General features: G+C 43.3%; 1 protein-coding gene across 1 annotated transcript in view; it reads left to right on the top strand.

Annotated features, from left to right (window-relative positions):
* Positions 1 to 613: 613 nt before the first annotated feature.
* Positions 614 to 22,557, top strand: part of LOC138743463 (alpha-1A adrenergic receptor-like) — a 41,797-nt gene continuing 19,853 nt past the window's right edge. Inside the window, exon 1 of the mRNA XM_069898882.1 lies at positions 614 to 1,813. Within this exon, the coding sequence (XP_069754983.1) occupies positions 847 to 1,813 (967 nt within the window). The 5' untranslated portion in view covers positions 614 to 846. The remainder of the gene's footprint in view (positions 1,814 to 22,557) is intronic.

Here is a 22,557-nt window from a genome sequence, read left to right as displayed (position 1 = left end):
GTTCCGGACAGTTCACAGTGAGATGAAGTCTGGGTTTTGCGCATGCTACTTTAAGGCTGTGTTATTGATCAGTTGTCGCTCTGGTTAACCTTACTCGCAGATATAATTCTCTGCAACTGTGAAGTTCCTTCTTGGGGAGGGGGGGGGATAAAAAAAAAGAAGGCGCGGTCTGAACTCCCGCCGGATTCCGCAGCGGGATTTGCGATGAAAGCAATAAGAATTCATAAAGGGTCTTCTCTCTCTCAATGTTACGGTCGGGCTCCATTAGCTTTAATTTAAACAATACCAATCCAGTAATTGGCCCTCACGAAGGTGAAAGATTGGAGATTTGGAATCAGGATAAGTTTCTGCCATTCGTCTTCACCTGCAAACCTTGCAAGGGTGACTGTCCTGTTGCTACTTCGACGTGATTGCTCCCCGTCCCCTCCTCTCGTTCGCGGCTCACCGTCCTCGGGGACTGACTCGCTGTCCTCTCACCCAAAACGTGAGCTGCCACTTTCAGCCCGCTCCTGACGTCACGGTGACCCAGCACCTTTGACATGTGTGTGTGTGGAAGTGAAGCTGGTCTATATAAAGGGGTTGCGCTGCAAGGGGGCGCAGACTGGATTCCGGTCCCCCAGTTCGCGCTGCAGTGGCTGAGTCTCGGCTGCGACCATTCACCTCACTCGCCCCCCCAGCTCCGCCGCTCCCGAGCTCGGCTGAAGGCGGCTCGACGGATGAGAGCGGGGTGGCCAGTGGGGAAGGTTGTCCGCGGAACAACTTGCGCCCCTCGCCCCGTCCCGGGATGTCCGCTCGCCGCAGTTTTGGCCCTTCGTCGCTCGGCAGTCACATGAGCTGAAATGGAGAATGATCTTTAACATGAATTTCGTGCAACCCGATGGGGATTTAGGTGGCAACCGATCGGCGTTGACCCCCCTTTTATACGATAACAACTCAATAGCCAACACTTCAAACGGGACCTTCCCAAACTGGAGCCTGCCGTCTCTGAACGTGAGAAGGGGAGCGGTTCTCGGGCTGGTGCTCAGCCTCTTCATGTTATTCGCCTTGGTCGGCAACATTTTAGTCATCCTCTCCGTCGCCTTCAACCGACACTTGCAAACAACCACAAACTACTTTATCATCAACCTGGCCATCGCAGACTTGCTGTTGAGTACAACAGTGCTTCCCTTTTCTGCGACGTTGGAAATTGTAGGACACTGGATCTTTGGGAGGATATTTTGCGATATTTGGGCGGCGCTTGATGTCCTGTGTTGTACCGCGTCCATCATGAGTCTGTGTGCCATTTCAATCGACCGTTACATTGGCGTCCGCTACTCCCTGCGCTACCCCTCCATTGTAACAGAGAAAAAGGCAGTGTTGGTTCTAGTAGGGGTGTGGGTTTTATCGATTGTCATCTCGATCGGCCCTCTCCTGGGTTGGAAGCAGCCTGCTCCACCCGATGAAAAGGACTGCCAGATCACTCTGGAACCTGGCTACGCTCTCTTCTCCTCGCTGGGCTCCTTTTACATCCCCTTGACCGTCATCCTGGTGATGTACATGAGGGTCTACATTGTGGCCAAAAGGACTACCAAAAACCTGGAGGCTGGTGTGATGAAGGAGACGTCGGACTCCAGAGAGCTCACTTTGCGCATCCACTGCAGGAACATTCAGGACGAGGTCCTTGTTTCCAAGTCCAAGGGGCAACAACCAAGAAGTTCGCTGTCGGTGCGCCTTCTCAAGTTCTCCAGGGAGAAGAAGGCAGCGAAGACTCTTGGCATCGTAATGGGCATGTTCATCCTTTGCTGGCTGCCGTTCTTCATTGCCCTTCCTCTGGGTGAGTTTGAGCGACTGGAAGCAGTGTGTGTGTGGTGGGGGGGGGGGGTGTCCATTACTGCTCTTCGTTGAATGATGCAGTAAATCTAACGATGGGAATGTGGAACCCAAGCAAGCATTCGGGGCACAAAAAAAAGCTATTTCCTCAACTTTATTAGTCACAATCCCCTGAAGTGTTGGTGATGGTTTTCTATACAGTCCCCTGAAATGTTGGTGATGGTTTTCTATACAATCCCCTTAAGTGTTGGTGATGGTTTTCTATACAGTCTCCTGAAGTATTGGTGATAGTTTTCTATACAGTCTCCTGAAGTATTGGTGATAGTTTTCTATACAGTCTCCTGAAGTGTTGGTGATAGTTTTCTGTACAGTCTCCTGAAGTGTTGGTGATGGTTTTCTGTACAATCCCCTGAAGTGTTGGTGATGGTTTTCTATACAGTCCCCATATAGTTTTCCAAGACTTGGGAATGGCAATGCATCTTGAAAGTTACTGCAGTACTAAGTTTCCACGAAAACGGAAAAAAAAGTGGCAAAATGGAAGTTTGAAGCTTCAAGTGTCTGCTGGTGGATATTTTTATTGATCCATCTGTTGTTGTGGGCCCTCCTATTCTCAGCAACTTCACGGTGGTGAGCAATATATTCCGATTCTTCATAAAATGACTGCAGCCAGATGGCAAACATCTAAAACCGATACTTTCTCAACAAGTTGATGCAACTTGAGAAATTAGTTTTACGTATTCGTGAGCTTCACTTCTCATTTCGTCGTTTAGCATCAGGTTAAAGGATATGTTTCAAAGGTATCATTGTTAAGGGTTTTTTTTTTAAAGTTAATTTTGTTATCGTTCTTATTCGAAAATGCGCCCGTGTGCGAATGAATGAATGAATAGCATGCAAAAGTTCATCAGGCAGCATGCCGTAAGATTCATTCTTTTACTGTATCTGGGCCGTGAAACTTTCGACTCCAATAAAGGGGCCCTTTCATAAAGAGTAAAATTGGGCGAGGTGTATCAACGATTTCTGGGGATATCGAGTCAAGTGCTGTGAAAAATAGCACACGTTCAATCTATAAACCGAAAACAGCACAGCCCTGAAAATCAGGATGTTGGTTGGCATTAAATCGCCTACCCTTTCATGCTCGCTAATTTACATTTATTTTTAAAAGTGAAGGATCTGTTGTTTTCCTAGTGATTGCTAGCTTATGCCAGTGGTGAGAAGTTCTAAGAGAAACATTGAAAGTGCAGATGTAGGAACCTTGAGCAAACAATGAGACGCTGGATGGACTTCTGGGGGAATTTTAAGTTGGGAAAGTTGCTGAATCAATGCCATTAATAACGATTTATTATTAGTGATTGACAAGAATCGACATAAACTTTGCAACTGTTTTGAAAATGCATGTTTACTTGGCCATCTTGTGCACATTCCTAAACCTGCTAACTTGATAGGATTTAAATTATTAAAATATTTAATGAAAGAAGCACAATTCTGCTCTAATATGAAAATTCCAATTGATTTCCAAAGGCTTGCCAAGAGCCACGACCTTACACACTAAGCAGTATTCAAGTACTTCCAGAGATGTCCTATGGCTCTAATACTATGACCAGAAGCAAATATTAAATATACTTTCAGCACAGCATTTAGCTGTGGGACACTGTGCACTGAGATTTTATGCTGCAGTAGGACTGTCTTCTAAACCTCCTTTGAAGAAGACCACAGAGCCCACCTCACTGACAAAAGACAAAGGAGGAAAAACCCAACCCCAACCAACCAATTTTCCCTTGCAACTGCTGCAACCGTCCCTGCCTGTCCCGCATCGCACTTGTCAGTCACCAACAAGCCTGCAGCAGATGTGGACATACCCCTCCATAAATCTTCGTCCGCGAAGCCAAGCCAAAGAAGAAGAAAGGACTGTCTTCTGAGAAGTTTATCATCAGCAAAGAATGTTTTAATTCATTTTCAGTTCTCCTGCTTTCCTTGTTCACTAATAAGTGCAATTGGAACAAAACAGAACCCACATATTTGCTACCTCTATTCCTCCTGTTGGTTTTGATGGAATATGTGGTCCAGGGAAGAGCATAAGCAAGTCGGCCATATAAGATGATCCTCAGAAATTCAGAAGCTTTATTTACTGGAAGGATGATCAGAATGTGGAAGTCGCCAACGTTGTAGCTGAAGTCAATGGTATTCGCTGGTCCATGCCACAAATGCAGATGAAGCAAGCATCCCCAGTGCTGCATGACACTGATGGCCCGAACGGCCTGTTTCTATACTGTATATTTTGTGTAACCCTTCATAAGTATTCACCTCTGCTCCTTGGTCCACCATGTTGCTTTATTCAGAATATCTATCCCTTCAAAACTCCATCTCTCTGAATCTTCAAATTGTGTCCTTCAAATGCCTTTTGGAACTCTTTCATTTGGACAACACTTTTGACTCTGCAACATCACTCAAGTATTGTGCCAACTATACATTTAGAAATTGGCTTGTATTTCCCAGTCAAAGTCAAAAATAGCAGTGGCCTATATCTGGGGGGCATCAGTACTCTGCTTCCTCTCGTCCAAAAAACAACCATTCATTTCAATCCTCTCTTGTCTGTTAATACATCATTTCTGTATCCCTCCTAATTTTTTGTGAGGTTCTCAATTTTGCTCATGACTGTTATATGACACTTGATCAAACTACATTACCCTCATCATTGTTATCTATCAGCTCATCAAAATTCTGTCAGGTCGGTTAGATAGGATGGTTAACAATCCCATGCTGTCTTTCTTTAATTAATTCATCTTCTTCCATGTGGCTATATATCTCGGATCAATATTTCTAAAAGTTTTCTCACCACTAAAGCTAAACTGACTGGCATGTAATTGTTGGAACACTAATATACTGTAGTAATAGTTAAGTTTAATGTCATGAATCTGCAACAAAATGGTATTAGAAGGTGATTTTATTATGTAATTCAGACCAAGGTTGGAACACCTGGAATTTGGATAATGTGTTGACACAGATTAACGATTGTTTACTAGAAAGAAAGCGAAAAGTAGAAATAATCAGATTGTTCTCAAATTGGCAGGTTGTGACAAGAGGGTACCACACCGATTTGTGCTTAGACCCACTGTTCATAATCAATTTCAATGATTTAGCTGAGCAGACAGATGTACCACTTTGGCCCACCAAGTCTGCACAGAACATTAAGCACCCTTTTACACTAAATCCTGCACTCTTTCCATTTTATTCACCTTGCATTTTCACTAGCTTCATCATGGATCAACACCAGGAATAATTCATCCACCAGCATGTTTTTGGGATGTGGGAAGAAAATCACATTTAGGGAGAATGTGAAAACTCCACAGAGACAGCACCAAAGATCAGAATTAAACCCACCACTCAGCTGTGACACAGCAGCTCTACACACTGTTCCACATACACCTTCAGAGTATGTGGGAGAAAGAGTAGAAGGTACTCCTGAAAGTCTAACACTAGCACAGAACAGTTGGTTTAAAAGCTCTGTTTTAAGGGTGTAGCATCTAGAGTTCTCTTTGGGTGTTTGATCCAAAAACAGGCATTTTGAACCTGACTCATGCCTAGGTATGATTGAAAAGAAAATTATTTCTAGAAAAGCTTATTAGCCATCCTGCAAGTGTGTATCACAATAAAAGGCAGAGTTCATTTATTGATCTTTTTTATTTCAATTTTTGTGTTTTGCTTTAGAACATAAAATCCATTTAAGTCAAGAGTGCGGTCTGTTTGAAATGACCCTGAAGTGATGGCAATAAATTTTTGAAATGTGTGTGTGTTGACAACACTGAAATAGCATACAGCTGTTAAAGACGGACAGGGTATTGTTCCATACAAACTATGTTTAAGTAGACATAATTGTGTTAATCTTAAGTCAATTTGTATTAATGAAGAGTTATGAACAGAGTTATTCTTGCAAACTGAGAAATTGTACATAAAAATTCAGAGCGCATACTACTTACAAATTTTGATTTGCATTGTAATTGTCAACATATAGACAGAACATTTCTTCACTTTTCACAATTACAGTAATAAGTCTTCACATGCAGTGTACCATTTCCCTTATCTGCTTCACAGAATAAGAACCACAGGGAATTTTCCGAAATGTTATCTTGTTTAATAAACTCAATTTATGATCATTAATCTTTATGAAATTACATGCTAGTTTTGCATTTCTTTATTTCCCAAGACTTGGATAAATATATTTTGCTTCTATATATTTCAGTTCCTGGTTAATAACTTAATAGATGTGATCATCTTTAGCATCAGAATTGTCTCCATGGGATATCTTTGTGGCAAGGCCAATTGAGTGGAGGTTTTTCTTGAACAAATTGCAGATTAGATCCAATGAAAAAGAAGAAAATTAGGATTTAGAGAAACAGGTTGATTAATAAGTCTGATGTCTACCTATTTAATACACAGCTCTGGAAAATTATTTTTATCTTGGAGTTACATGATACCAACAGTTGAATATTTATAAATCATTTCATGCATTCATTGTGGAGAAAAAAAAAATTCAGTATCAGTAATCCCAGTTGACAGATCAGTAAATGGATGCCAACTGCCGTCGATTGCCCACTGTGTCATAAGAAATATGCATAAGCACCGAATAGCAATGGCTAAAAATTGCTTTGGTTTTTTATGGCATGGAAAATATTATGCAATTTTTTTTCTGTATTTAAAATTATGGAGATGTGTTACAATAGCAAGGGTGTAAGTTTAGAATATCATCATTATTAATCTGTAAAATATTAATAAGAAGCATTGGGCCAAAGCTTGCTACCAAAGTATGCCACCATTCACTCTGAGTACACAATGTACTGTAGCGGTGGCTACTCCGCTTACTGAATGATCTCACAACTAGCCAGGTTGAGTTCAGTGAGCAAAAACATGTTTATTGAGGTCTGCCTGGCTGGTCTTATGCTCCCAGCCCAGACCTGGCTGAGAACCGTGCAGGGGGCCCTGACGTTGCTGGGGCGTCACGTGGGCCACAAAGCGTGGGCTTCTGAGCCTGGTGCTGAGGTCGGGCGGCGGTACCATTTAGGCCGGCTGTCCCGCCGCGTGCATGACATGCGGAACCGATTCACCTGCCTAATGGCGTGCCGTCACACAGCCCCCACCCACACCCCCCCCCCGAACCGGCGCCAATGTCCTTTTTTGCCAGGCGGCCTCACTTCTTGGGTTGAGCCGTGACCACTGGCTCGTTGGGGTCAAGGTGTGTTGGCTATAATCTGTCCACAGTAAACAGTTCCCTCTTACCATCGATGTCCAGTGTGAAGGTGGATCCTGAACACTGGATGAATCTGTACGACCCTTTGTACTTTCTTTGAAGGGGTGCTATGGAAGGGCCTCGCCTGATAAAAAACATACTCTGCAGAATACAGCTCGCTGGGGATGTAAGAGGCCTATGTGCCATGTCTGGGCAGTGGTGGGGTGTGAAGGAGTCCAACTAGGCCCGGAGGCTGGGAAGTAAACCGTACAGTGATTGTTGCGGGATATGAGAGGCATTGATAAACTCATCAGGCAGGGCTAACAGTGCACCATAGACCAGCTTGGCCGATGATGCCTGCAGGTCTTCTTTGGGTGTCGAGCAGATGCCCAGGAGTACCCAAGGCAGCACATCCACCCTGTCAGGGCCAGTGAGGCGAGCCATAAGTGCCGACTTAAGGTGGTGGTACAATCGCTCGACCAGTCCATTGGCCTGTGGGTGATAGGCCATTGTGTGATGCAGCTCGATTCCCAGTCTGTTGGTGAGCTGTGCCCAGAGCGCGGAGGTGAACTGCGCACCACGGTCGCTGGTGAGGTGGGTCGGAATGCTGAACCAGGCAACCCAATTGGTCACAAGTGCACGGGAGTAGGAGTCAGTGGAGACATCTGGCATTGGGATCACCTCGGGCCAACGAGTGGTGCGGTCTACCACCATGAAAAGCTAACGGTTACCTCGGGAAACGGGTAAGGGGCCAACTATGTCCACATGTAAATGGCTGAACCATTCTTGGACGTGTTCAAAATCCTGTACAAGTGCTCTGGTGTGCCTGTGTACCTTGGAAAGCTGGCAATGGGTGCAGGTTCTGGCCCAGACCGCAATCTGCTTTCGAAGCCCATGCTAGATGAAGCGTTTTGCCACCATACCTGATGGAAAGGTCATTGGACCTGATGGAAAGGTCATGGATATAGTGGAAGACTTGCCTGCACTACTGCTGGGGAACCACTGGTCATAGGGTGCTCATGGAGACATCGAACAGGACGGTATCATCACTGAGAGGAGTCAGGAGGTCCTGGAACCGCAGGCTCGTGATGGTAGTCCTGAAGGCCTGCGTCTCCTCGTCGGACTTCTGATCCCGGACAAACTGGTCGTAGTCTAGGCTGGGTGTTAGCGAGCAAATGGCCGGTCGGGAGAGCGTGTCGGCAACCATGTTGTCTTTCCCCGCCTTGTGCCGAATGTCTGTGGTGAACTCTGACACAAAGGACAGGTGACGCTGTTGGCAAGCCGACCAGGGATCTCTAACCATAGTGAACGCCTGAGAGAGGGGTTTGTGGTCGGTAAAAATGGTGAAAGGCCTCCCTCCAAGAAATAGCAAAAATGACGCACAGCAAGGTACATGCCCAGCAACTCACGGTCGAAAGCATTATACTTGCGCTCTGGCGGATGAAGAAGTTGGCTAAAGAATGCCAGTGGTTTTTACTGTCCGTTAACCTTCTGCTCCAGGACGACACTGATGGCAGAGGCATCGACGGAGAGCGCTATATGAAGGTCAATGCGTAGGTGGACAAGCAGGGTAGCCTTTGTGAGGGCAACTTTCATGGCTTCGAATGCCCTGTTGGCATCTGGAGTCCAGGCGAGTGTCTTTGGCTGCGATGAGGGCCAAGTGCGGCTGTATGATGCGCGCATCGCCTGGAATGAATTCGTTATAGAAGTTGACCATACTCGTGAACTCTTGTAGCCCTTTGAGGTTGTCTGGGCAAGGAAACTCTCTGATTGCAGTGACCTTCGTAGCAGCTGGTGTAGCTCCTTCGGCCATGATGGTATGGCCCAGGAACTGCGTGGACTCTTTCCCGAACTGGCATTTGGCAGGGTTGATCGTTAGGCCAAAGTCGGCCAGTTGGGAGAGGAGGGTGCACAGGTGAGACTTGTGTTGTACCCAGTCTCTGCTGGCAACAAGAATGTCGTCCAGATAAATGAACACTAAATTCAAATCCCTGCCCACCGTATCTATGAGGCGCTGGAAGGTCTGGGTGGCGTTCTTGAGCCTGAAAGGCATGCATAGAAATTTGAACAAGCCGAAGGGGGTGATGATGGCCATTTTGGGGATATCCTCGGGGTCTACTGGGATTTGATGATACCTGTGCAACAGGTCAACCTCGCGCCATGCAGGTTGGCCATAAAGTCCTGAATGTAAGGGATGGGGTAACAGTCAGGTACTGTCGCATCGTTAAGCCATCGATAATCTCCGGGGGTGCCAGCCACTGGAGGCTTTCGGGACCAGGTGGAACGGTGCGACCTAAGGACTGTTGGAGCATCGAATGATCCCCAGTTCCTGCAGGTGCGTGAACTCCTCTTTCACTATCTGGAGCTTATCTTGGTGTGGACCAGTAGGCCTTGGGTGGGGATAAAATGAAACACCCAGTGGCGTGATGAGGCGGTGAAGAACTGCAGCTTGAGGAGGGACGGGAACTCGTCCAGGATACGCTGAAACTAGTCCTTGGGTGCGCTGACTGTGGCCATCTGCGGCTGCTTTGGAAGTGGATGGTCTTGTTTCCTTACATTCGGATCTCCGTCAAATTGGCTGCACGGAGTGGAGGTCCTAGAGGCCGGTTCAGGGACTCGATGGCTGTGGCCGGGATGATGCTGATCTGGGCCCCAGTGTCGACAAGGAAGCATCGGCCGCTGATTGCATCCCGCAGGTAGAGAAGGCTGTGTTCTTGCCCAGATGCTGCAGCCATTAGCAGCGGCCGGCCTGCTCATTTCCCTGGAACAAGCAGGGCTGACGACACTTCCAAGCCTTGGCTCCCCAGCACTGGTGAAAGAAGCAGAGGCCTGAAGCGGATGGCTTGCTTCTGACTATATTCTTTGAGGCCGCTGTAGGGGCCGAGTGTTCCTCTGCAGCGCTAGGAACAGGATGGGACTTATAACTTGCTAGACTGCTGAGCCCTCCGGGAATCGTTCAAGCCATAGCTCCTGAGCCTTTTGAGCAACCTTCCTAGGGTCGTCGAAGCTCTCCTGGGACAGTAACGGCCGGATGTCTTCAGGCATATGGTCGAGGAAGATGCGCTCGAAGAGTGGGCTGTTGGTGTGATCGCCCATAAGTGTGAGCATCTCATCCATCAATGTGATTGGAGTTATGTCTCCCAAGGCATCGAGGTGCAGCATCCTAGTGGCACGCTGGTGCCTGGAGAGGCCGAAGGAGCCAGTGAGCACCCGATTGATGGTCCCGTACTTATCTTCTGCGGGTGGGTGCTGAATGAGGTGCAGCACTCTTTTGGCAGTGGCCTGGTCCAGGGCAGCGACGACATGATAAAACTTGGTCATATCTGATTAAATCTGGCGGAGGTGAAACTGAGCCTCTGCGTGGCTGAACCAGGTCTCAGGCTCCTGAACCCAGAAGTCAGGAAGCTTGATGGCTATAGCGTTGATCGAAGAGTCATTCATATCGGGTTCAAAGGCGTTTGAACCTGTCGAGGTCACCGATGTAGCGGCGGCTACTCTGCTTACTGAATGATCTCACAACCAGACAGGTTGAGTTCAGTGAGCAAAAACTCATTTATTGATGTCTGCCTGGCTGGTCTTATGCTCCCAGCCCAGACCTGGCTGAGAACCGTGGCGAGGGCCCTGACGTCGCTGGGGCATCACGTGGGCCGCAGAGTGCGGGGTTCTGAGTCTGGTGCTGAGGTCGGGGAGAAACCCCCGACGGCGCCATTTTGGCCGGCTGCCCCACCGCATGCGTGACATGCGGGGCCAGTTTGCCTGCCTAATGGCGTGCCACCACAGTACCTTAATAAGGTACCCAATGTCAACTTGTTGGTGAGGCCTCGCACACCAGCAGGATCTTGTTTGATATTGACAGTTGACTAAGTTTGACCCCTGGCTTTTAGAAGAATTCAATCACTATTATTAGTTAAATTAAACAACTGGAACATTCTAAAAATTATGAAACGTTCTTTTAAAAATAATAAATCACTTAAAAACATTAAAATATACAAAATTAATTTGATAAAGATTAAATTATCTTAGATGTGCTTTTCTCTCTTCAAGCATTTTTCTCCTTTCAAATGAATGAGCTCTTTTCTGTTGTAATGTAGTGTCCCTCTCTGCCCTTTCCCTCTCTAACAGCTGTATGCTATTTCAGTGTTATAAATACACACATTTCAAATATTTAACCAAGCACCCAGCAAGTTTCTCTCCATTAATTGTATCAGTATGCATCTCAACAGGCTGCTTGCTCACTGCCACCATACCCCCACCCGCGCCTCATTCAATTTGCTCATGTGCTCCGGTCAAAGCAAGCGATTGATCATCTGCTCCCCGTGACGGTGAGTCCTGCCTGTTGCCCTACCTTGGAGACTGGTTCTCTCCTTCCTGCCCTCCCACACCTATTGGTCCCATTGCGCCTGTCAATCACTCAGCGTTTTCGGGGGGGGGGGGAGCGCCCTGAGCCTCAGCTTCCAGCGGGAAGGAGGAGATGTTGCTGCTGTTGCTCATGTGCAAGGAGGCTTAGGCTTCTTGGCCATGCAAGGCTGGAGAGTTTTCACTGAGGTGAGTGAAGGTGCTCACACTCACACTCTACAAAGGGCCTTGAAGGAAGAAAAGTCTGTCAACTTACAGGATACCTATAAATACACTAAAACAAATTTTTTCTAAAATTTTACACTAAAATTCTAGGGAGGAGGGGATTCTTATATGCCAATGGGTCCTATATGCCATCAAATACGTATCTGATCCCTCTGTTCTACCACACTTCTCATTCCCTTATCATTTACCGTGTATGTCCTTTCTTAGTTTGTCCTTATAAAATGCAACACCTCACACATCTCTGCATTAAATTCCATCTGCCTTTTTCAGCCCATTTTTACAGCTGGTCCAGATCCCTCTGAAAGCTTTGAAAACCTTCTTCGCTGTCCACAACGCCTGTCACCTGCAAACCTGCTGATCCAATTGACCACATTACCATCCAGATCATTGATATAGATGACAAGTAACAATTGCCCCAGCATTGATACCTGAGGCACACTGCTAGTCACAGGCCTCCAGTCTGAGAAGCAATCATCCACCACTACTCTCTGGCTTCTCTCGTCCAGCCATTGTCGAATCCATTTCATTACTTCACCATGAATACCTAGCGTCTGAATCTTCCTGACTAACCTCCCATGTAGGACATTGTCAAAGGCCTAACTAAAGACCACGTAGACAACATCCACAGCCTTTGTCAACTTTCATGGTAACCTCCTCAAGAAACTCTATAACATTGGTTAAACATGACTTACCATACACAAAGCCACGTAGACTATCCCCAATCAGTTTCTGGCAACCAAATAATTGTATATCCGATCTCTTAGAATACCTTCCAATAATTTACCTACTACTGATATCAGGCTCACTGGCCTATAATTTCCAGGGTTACCTTTGGAGCTGCACTCCAGCACCACCTGTGGCTAAGGACATATTAGATATTTCTGCCAGACCCCCTGCAATTTTTACACTAGCCTCCCTCAAGGTCCAAGGAAATATCTGGCCAGGCCCTAGGGATTTATCCATCCTTATTTGCTTTAAGACAGGAAGCACTTGGGGGGCATGGCATGATGGCGTAGGGAGCGGACGTGCCTTCCCGGTCTCCCCCAGGCAGTTATATAAATACCCGTTTTAAGAATATTTCTTTTCTGTTAAAAGTCTTTTTTTTGTTTATCAATTGTTTTTAGTTTAAAATGGCAACAAAGATTAAGGAAAATAGAGTTCAAATACAGAACAAAACTACACTCTCCGACTTTGGAAGAAACTCGACCTACTTGCCCAGACAGAACCACGGAGTCAAGGCTGGAATCTTCTTAAGAACGGAGCTCATTAATTGGACTGTCGGATAAGCTGGCCTTGGACACCCCTCTGAAAGATGGTGATGAATATTGATTTGAAATGTTTTATGAAGATAAATTGCAGTAATTGGCATTGGTTGCCCGTGAGTTTTAAAAATCCAGATAACATTAAAGTTTATTAGTGATTTTTTTTGGATGGAATATCGGAAGGATGAACTTATTATCTATAAATACAGAACAAAATTACATTCTTTGACTTTGGAAGAAATTTGACCTATTTTCCCAGACAGAGCCGGAGTTGGTGCTGGAATTTTCTCAAGAACAGAACTTATTAAAGTTGATTTCGGACTCCTTTTTGAAAGATGGCGACGAATGTTGATTTGAAATATTTGAAATATTTTCTGAAGATAAACATATATATGGAACTCCTTGACCTGCAATAAGGTTTATCAGTGATTTTTTTTTGGATGGAATATTGGAAGAGTGAATTTATTATCTGTGAGTATGCATACATTGCAAACAGACTTTAATAGTTTTGAAAAGGTTTTTTTTTAAACTAAACAACAAGATCAGTTTAATATTGAGAAAATTGGAAAAAACGGAAACTTTATTAAATTTGGAAACTCAGTAGAAAGAAACTATGAACAAGATTGATGATTTATAAAATTAAAGTCGAAGGAGCAATGTCCAAGAAGAGTTAAAAATTTTGAATAAGTTTTTCTTGAAAATAAACAATAATTTCAACTTAACATTGAGAAGATTGACAAAGTGGAAAATTTGATATTAAATTGGGAAACATAGAAGAAAGAACTTATGAATAACATTGATGCTTTAGAAGATCAAGACCGAAGGAATTACGTTCAAGAAAATTTTAAAAGATTTGAAAAAACTTTTTTTGAAAGTAAGCTACAAATTCAACTTGAGACTGAGAAGAATGGAAGATTCGGTGTTGAACTGGGATGTTCAGAGGTGTTTTAATTCAGTGGATGAAATTCAGGAAGACTTGAAAAAAAATTTAAAAAAAACCTTTTATTGATTGTAAACAATGTTTAACTCAGTGTTGGGAGGGTGGAAAGGGTGCAAAATTTAATATCAAGTTTGGATTTTCAAAAAAAAGAGTTTATGAATAAGATTGGTTAAATTGATGGACCGGGGTTTTATGGATATAAGAAATGATGATTTTTCGGTTTATACGTGTATTTTGTCTGCCTGGGGGGGGGGGGGGAGGGAGTGGTACTTCTGCTCCCGAAAGTCATATGCCACTTGTGGTTTATACCACACCCATTTGGGTTTTTAGGAATTAACCACCACAAGGTGGTTTCCTAAGGGGTTAGGGGAGGTGTGGGGGGGGTGGGTGAAAATTTGAAAATTATTTAGTATCTGTTATGTAATATTATACTAAGTCAATTTGAAATGAATGTATGGAGATACTATAAATAAATTTCAAAAAAAAAAGACAGGAAGCACTTCCTCCTCTTTAATCTGTTTTGGTTCCATGAACTCTCTGCTTGTTTTCCTTACTTCCCAAAACTCTGTGCCAGTTATCTGAGTGACTACTGATGGGGGAAAAAAAAAATATTTAAGATCTCCCCCATCTCTTTTGGCTCCATACATTGCCAACAACTCTGTTTTTCAAGGGGATCAATTTTGTCCCTTACTAACCTTTTGCTCTTAATATAGAAACCCTTAGGAATTTCCATCACATTGTCTGCCAAAGCAACCTCATCTTCTTTAGCCTTTCTGATTTCTTCCTTGAGTTTTTTCTTGCATTTTTAATACTCTTCAAGTCCCTCATTTGCTCCATGTTGCCTTTACCTTCTATACCCCTCTCTCTTCTTCCAAACCAGATTCCCAATATCCCTCGAAAACCAAAGTTCCCTACAAGTTAACCTTGCCTTAATCCTGACAGGAATGTACAAAATGTCCAAACTGTACTCTCAAAATTTCACCTTTGAAGGTCCTCCACTTACTTTGCATATTCTTGCCCCCAAAAAAATCTTGTCCAATTCATGCATTCTAGATCCTTTCTCATTTCCTTAAAATAGGCCTTTCTCCAATTTAGAATCTCAATCCAAGGCCCAGACCTATCCTTCTCCAGAATTAATTAGAATCTAATGGCATTATGATCACAGGACCCAAAATATTCCCTGACACATACTTCCTCTCCTGTCTCCTTCCCTAAAAGGAGATCCAATATTGCAGTCTCTAGTTGGTACCTCTATATATTGATTTAGAAAGCTTTCCTGAACACATTTGACAAATTCCAAGCCATTCAGACCTTTTACAGTATGGGAGATCCAGTCAATATGTGAAAATTAAAATCTCCTACTATCACTAATTTATGTTTCCTGCAGCTGTCTGCTGTCTCTCTACTGATTTGCTCCTCCAATTCTCTTTGACTGTTGGGAAGTCTATAATACAACCCCATGAGTGTGATTGTACCTTTCTCATTCCTCACCTCCATCCATACAGCCCAAGTAGACAAGCCCTCTGGTTTGTCCTGTCTGAGCATAGCTGTGATATTTTCCCTGATGAGCAATGCCACTCTTCCCTTTTTTATTCCCCCCCCCATTCTATCTAAAACAATGGAAGCCCATAACATTGAGCTGCCAATCCTGTCCCTCCTGCAACCAAATGTAACTAATGGCCACACTGTCATAATTCCATGTGCAAATCCAAGCTGAGAATAGATCCACCTGAGAATATTTCCACCATATACAGCCCATTGACTTCTAATGGTGCATGTAATTTTCTCATCATCTTTTCCCTCCTCCACTCCACTGTCTGCTCTGGCACTCTGGTTCCCATCCCCCTACAAATCTAGTTTAATCCCACTGGAGCAGGTACCACCTTCTCTGGAAGAGAGCCCAATGATCCAGAAACCTGAAGCCCTCCCTCCTGCACTATGTCTTTAGCCATGTATTAAGCTGCATTATCCTTTTTCTAACCATGTGGCGTGGGTTGTAATCCTGAGATCAGCCCTTCAACCTAGTGCCTAACTCCATTAACTCTCCTTGCAGGACTTCCTCACCCTTTTACTCACGTCATTGTCCCTATCTGCACCACGACATCAGGCTGCTCACCGTCCCTCCTGAAAATGCCATGAACTCGATCTGAGATAGCACAGACCTAGGAAGGCAATGTACCATCTGGGATACTCGATCTCTTCCACAGAACCTCTTATCTGTCCCCCTATGGAATCCCCTATCATTACAACTCGCCTGTTCTCCTCCAATCCCTTCTTAGCCACACGACCAGATTCTGCGCCAGAGACCTGATAACCGTGGCTTGTCCCTGGTAGGTCATTCCCCCCAACAGTATCCAAAATGTTATATACTTGTTATTGAGGGGAATGGCCACAGGTTGTCCTGAACTACCTGCCAGTTCCCTTTCCCTCTCCTGATTGCCACCCATCTACTCTTCTTCTGCCTTCTTGGTGTGATGGTGCCCCTGTAACTCCTGTTTATCACCCCATTCATGTTCCAAATGATCCGGAGTTCATCAAATTCCAGTTCCAATTTCTTAACTCAGCTTGTCAGGAGCTGCAGCTGGACACACTTCTCGCAGATGAAGTTGTCAGGGATACTGGTGGCTTCCCTGATTTCCCACATTCCCCAGCCTTGGCTACCATTCCTACAGTTTATGATTAGAGGGAAAAAAATATGATATCTAAAACTTACCCTTACCTCTGCCTACCTGCTGAACCTTTTTGTTCCTTGAATAGGGTGGCGTTTTCTTACTTCATCTCCTGCACCACCACCTCAGTCCCTATTCACCAAAGCCCCTTGAGCCAAAGCCTTTCCATTCTGACTCAATCCATTCCAATGATGACCGTTCTGCTATTCAGTCCCTCACTTTTAGAATGATGTTTGGGTCACCTGACCTCAATTGCCCTTCAACTGTTGCACTCAATTGCCTGGTCAACTGGAAGACACTTACTGAAAAGCTCTAACAACACAAAGACCTGTACCATCTGATGCACATCCTGATAGAACATTTGCATTTTAGTTTAAAGCAAAAGAAATTCTTTGACTTGAAATAATCATCTAAGAAATTTAGCCATGTAAATAACCAGCTCCATGGTCGAAAGGAACACTGTATACTGCAATTGTTATGGTATGAACGACAAATAAATGCGACTTGACTTGAAACTCCACACCTGACTTGCCTAAACTTCCTTTCTGCTATAATACTCTTCAGTTTGAGCAGTTCATCCCCTGCCATTAAGCATAATGAATCACTCAGTGGTAGGTTTTCATCCATTCTCCACGTATTTTTTTCATCCATTTGATTCTGACAAAAATAACAGACAGTCAATTCATCTTCTGCTGTCCAGTTAATTTGATGTTCACTTCAGAAAAGTATCTGCTCAGAGTACTTGCCTCATGAAGAGAAAAAAGTTTAACGACAGTTGAATGCGGGTAAAAGTCTACCGTGAATGCATCATATATGTGTTAGAGGAGTAAATAACCAGGATTGAAATATCTCTTTCACTGGTATTGTTTATCCTCTTGCTGCCTCACATTTCTTGTGTCGGAAGCAATTATTTCCTGAGTGATAAATGATTGCACCTTACTGTCCAAACCCTAATGATTTCTCTGTCTTTATCAATTTCTGTATTATTTCAACAATACCATGTATCTTGATATTCTCAGAAGGAAGGTGATATTTTAGTGGGTGGACATCAGTGATGGAAAGTCAATAAGTGACCATTGTTCAGTTTGCATTGGACATAAATCAATTAGGTGTGAACTGAAAGCTTATAGTAAATATTAGTCAACTATTTCTGAAATAGAATGTAATTATTTATGGTTATTAGTCATATCACATTGCTGCCTGTCTTGTCATTACATTTCTTCTGTGGGGGGTGGGGGGGGGGGGTTCAGGTTTATGTAGGTGATGTCGGCACAAGTCTTCCTTGCTTCCACCTGCTATGTTCTATAAATTACCAGGTTTCTTATGACCCACATCTTCAATGGAATTCTTCCTCTTCCTTTTTTTCATCATCTTAAAATTGACTGGAGTAAGGAATATATTTATCCTTGGAGAGAACAAAATTATTTGATAATTTATTCAGTCAATGTGTTGTTAATTCAATATGGCATAAATGTAATGTTACTGTCTTGCATAATATGGAAGAACATGCAGAGAACTTCAAAGTTGTGGAGAAAGGATCTACAAACAAGATTTGTGCCAATTAGGGGCGTAGATGCCTACAGCATGGAGCAGACCTTTGAGTTCAACTTGTCCATGTTGGCATTCTGGGCTCATCCCATTTGCCTACATTTGATCCTTTTAAACCCTTCCTATCCACATATCGGTCCAAATATCTATTGAGTGTCCTAATTAAACTCATATTGATAGCTTCCTCTCACAGCTCATTTTGGATACGAACTACCTTCTAAGTGGAAAAAGTCACCCTCAGATCCCTCTTAAAGCTCCCACCTTCCCTCATTTTAATGTATGTCCTGTAGTTCTAGAATTATCTAGCCTCAAAAAAAGACTGAGTATTCATTTTATCTATGCCCCTCATGATTTTATAACCATATAACTGTGGTTCTCAACCTTTTTCTTTCCATTCACATGCCACTTTAAGTGATTGCTTAAGGTGGTATGTGAGTGGGAAGGGAAGGTTGAGAATCACTGCTCCAGACACAAATGTTACTGAAATATGTTGCTTGAGAAAAATTGTCATTTCCCCATTTCCTTTGGAGTTAGGAAACCGTGCACAAAATGAGTCAATTAGACTTCCCACCCACATACCACCTTAAGCAATCCCTTACTAATCACAGAGCACCTATAGCATAGAGAATACTTAAAGTGGTATATGAGTGGAAAGAAAAAGATTGAGAACCACTTCTCTATAAGATCACCCCTCAGCCTCCTACATTCAAGTGACTAAAAACTCAGTCATTCCAGCTTCTCCCTGAGAGTCCAGGCCACAGGGAATACTACTTGTTAACCAGCTATTAACACTGGGTAAGGAACACTATCCAGTTCTGTCCATTTTCCAACCACCATGGTGAAGCATTCCAGTTCTGCCTTATTACAAACACATGCATGGTATGAACTAATTTTGCAATCATATGTTTTGTATTGAGAATATGCTTCCTAGAAATTCTGGAAGTCCAAACAGAACATTAAATATTTAAAATAAAACTGCATGTCTTTCTCATTTAGTTCAAAGATGTGACTTAACTCTTCTCTCTGCACCTCCCTTGTCTTGCTCTGGTTTTGGACTTACCCATGGTGGAGCTGGAAGTGCGGCACTCTAACTGAATCTGAGAAGTCAGTGCACTTAGATTCATCCCTCACCATTTTGTGTCTTAGGACAGAAACATTTCTAATTCACCAAGAATGGACTACAGCATTTTAGACTTTGAAAACCACATTTGAACCTCAGAGGGAAGTCAAGAACTTGCATTTTGGAAACAATTCAGAAATGCTTTGCGAGGCGAGTACCACGAATGAAAGGGCCTTGGTTTTGTGGGGAAACAGTAAAGGCTGGGATCGGTCATATTAGGGCAGTGGTTAATTGCGACACTCAAAATCATGCAGGGTTTTAATATGTGGAAGGAAACTGTGTTGTCTTTGACAAAATAATCTATTTCAAGCTTTGGAGAAATTGAAGTCTGTGGGTGAACAATAGCTGTCTGAGTGAGAAAACACCATTGATCAAATAACAGAAAATAGTGAGTTGTGGTGAATGTTTTTTTTCCTGGACAAGAGAGGTATAACAGTGCTGTTTCTCAGGATTCTGTCCCAATGCTACAGCATTAATCAGTTCAGCTGAAGGATGATGAGAAATACTGGGCATAAGACGTAGAGCACAATGCTGAAATTTATAGATAGTACAAGTATAATAGAGAGAAAGAAACAAGGAATTAGACTTGAACAACACAAAGAGGGGTCAGTTGAATATCTGGAGATGTGACAAGTGAAATTCAGCACAGAAAGATGCAAATTGGGAAGAACAAGATGTGGTCATTTTTAAAATGGATTCTGAGAACTACTTTAACTGGATATATCTGAAGGTGACAGGACAGGTTAACAATGTAATTTATAAATCACAAGAGTCCCGACCTTTTTATGAGGACTGTAAAAATCAGGAAGGTGTGTGAAATATCTAAGGCACGAGTTCAGCTGGAGATTGCTATTCAATTGGCGAACTCTACTCAAAACAAATTTGAGAGCTTTGGAGCTTTGGTCATCAATGGATTGTACAGGAGTCCGCACAGCTGCGGGAGGGCTGGAGGCAAATCCAGGGGCACTCAGTAATTCTGAAGGAATTCACTTTTGCTTCTCTTATTGTAAGTGCCAGGTGAAACTAATGGCAGCTCTCTGGTTGCCAGTCCCAGAGGGCAATTTTGCATAATATTACATGTTCTGTACCATTGCATGCAAATAGATGAATCTTGAAATATATCAAAATTTTTATTTTATTTTTAGACAAATTGTATGGTAACAGGCCATTTCAGCCAACAAACCCGTGCCGCCCAATTACACCAAATTGATCTACAACCCCCAGTACTTCTCGAACAGTGGGAGGTAACTGAAGCCCCAGGAGGAAACCCACACATACACGGGAAGAACGTACAAACTCTTTACAGACAGCATGAGATTTGAACCCTGTCCCAATCGCTGGTGCTGTGACAGTGTGGCACTAACCACTAAGCTAACCATGCCACCCAGTGAGAGAAAGAAAATCATTTGAATGCAACAGGAAAGGATTTGGAAGACATTGCATTTCAGGCTAGTTTAAACTAATGAATAGGAAAGTATCAGGATCAGTGGGTTCACAGAGAGACAAATATGGACACAAGTGTTACTATCAAAAGTAACTTTACTGAATACACAGGAGACAAACAGGGGAAGATGTCAAATGATATTTAATTACTAACTTCCCTCAAGACCCGGAATTGTTTCTTCTGGGGAATTCTGGGCAGTTATAAAAGTAACTTCTCCAGAAGTAAATCTAAATGTATTAAACTTCTATTGTCAATAGCCAGAAAATGTATAGCAGTAGCATAGAAATCTGATTCCCTACTTCATATTGATCGTTGGAACATGGAAGTGCAAAGTTGTATTCCCCTTGAGAAGATTACTTATAGTATGTTTGTCAAAATTTGGCAACCTTATTTTAGATTACTTAAGTGCCCAGATTTTATAATTTATTTTCATATTTGTCAAAGTTAGTGTACTCCTTATTAGAAATATAATACTTTTAAAATGATGTGACTTTGAGATGTCAAACCTTGCTCATGTTGCTTTTTCTTTTCTATTGTATTTTTCTTATTCTATTCCCTGCTGTCTGTCTCCTTTTCTTTTGTGTCTAGGGAGAGGACGGTGGGAGAAGAGGGATGCTCATTGCCTTTTTTTTTGGACTTTATTAATATTTTCCATGATTTTATATTCAATGTATTATTGTTATATTGAGTCCTATATTCTGTAATTTTGTAAAACTTAAATATTCAAAAAAATTATATTTAATTACTCTACTACTAACAACTATATAGACATTCACAGCGTACCCAGGTTGGACTCTGAAACCAGTGGCTCCCTATCTTCCCGCACATGTACACACTTCACAGACTGAGACTTTTAACCACACTCCCAATTCCATGTACCAATGGGGGTGCAGCTCTCTGGAAGTACTGATCTATTGCAGTACTACAGCTCAACTTGAGTATTGTGCACACCTTACCCACAACTCCCCCAAGGATATCCATAGTAGCAACCTGGCATGGAGTAATGTTCAGGACTTAGACCAAGAGAAATAGGAAATAAATATGATATGCATTTATGTTTTATACTGTTCTGAGCTAGGTGCCTGGGCAGTGGTGACAATGAGTCATTTGAATGAGCCAACAATAAGGTGTACCCCAATGGGTGACCAGAATCCAACCTTGATTGGCAGGTAATGCGACTTCCAAATAAGTTTCAGACAGATGAAGTCACATGACCATCCACAATGATCCAGACAGAGGCCATGTGTCCTCCACAATCCACATATATCATCAGAAATCACATCCCTCGCCAATCACTGCAAACACAAAGAATAACTGGGTTTTAAACTGTAAAATCTAAGTAATATGTTATAACTGTAAAAATGTGTCTAAAACAACAGCAATCAAATAGATTGGTATATACACAAATGCCTTCTGTATGATGGAGAAGGCACATTATCAAACTCAATGACAACACCTCACCTGCTCCACCCCCCTCCCCCTCCCCAACCAAACAGTATCATTTTGTTCCTGATTGAGTTGGGTGCTGTGGGAACTGCTCCCGAGACACAGGGGAGGGAAAAGAAAGGAAATTGTCTGATCACTGACTCACATGCCTGGTTTCTCTGGCTTGGCTTTGGGGCGGCACGGTTGGCATAGTGCTTAGGGCTGGAATTTGAATCCCTCGATGTCTGTAAGGAGTACATATATTGTCCCCATGTCTGCGTGGGTTTTCCCTGCAGCCTTTGGTTTCCTCCCACCATTTGAGACATGCCAGGTGTAAATTTGGCAGCATTAGCTCATGGGGCTGAAATGGCCTGTTACTGTGCTGTATGTCCACATTTAAAATTTTAAAATAAAAAAATTAAATTTTTTTTTTATTCTAAATTTATGTCTGCACCTTTAGCACCAAGGTCTTCAAGCAGGCAATGCAAGGTCATCCATGATGTGCCAAAGCCTTCTCTGGGCTTGCGCATCCTGCACG

The sequence above is a fragment of the Narcine bancroftii genome, chromosome 9 (genome assembly GCF_036971445.1).
Source record: "Narcine bancroftii isolate sNarBan1 chromosome 9, sNarBan1.hap1, whole genome shotgun sequence".
Taxonomy (NCBI): Eukaryota; Metazoa; Chordata; class Chondrichthyes; order Torpediniformes; family Narcinidae; genus Narcine; species Narcine bancroftii.
The sequence above is the reverse complement of the archived record's forward strand: the minus strand, read 5'-3'. Positions and strand labels throughout refer to the sequence as shown.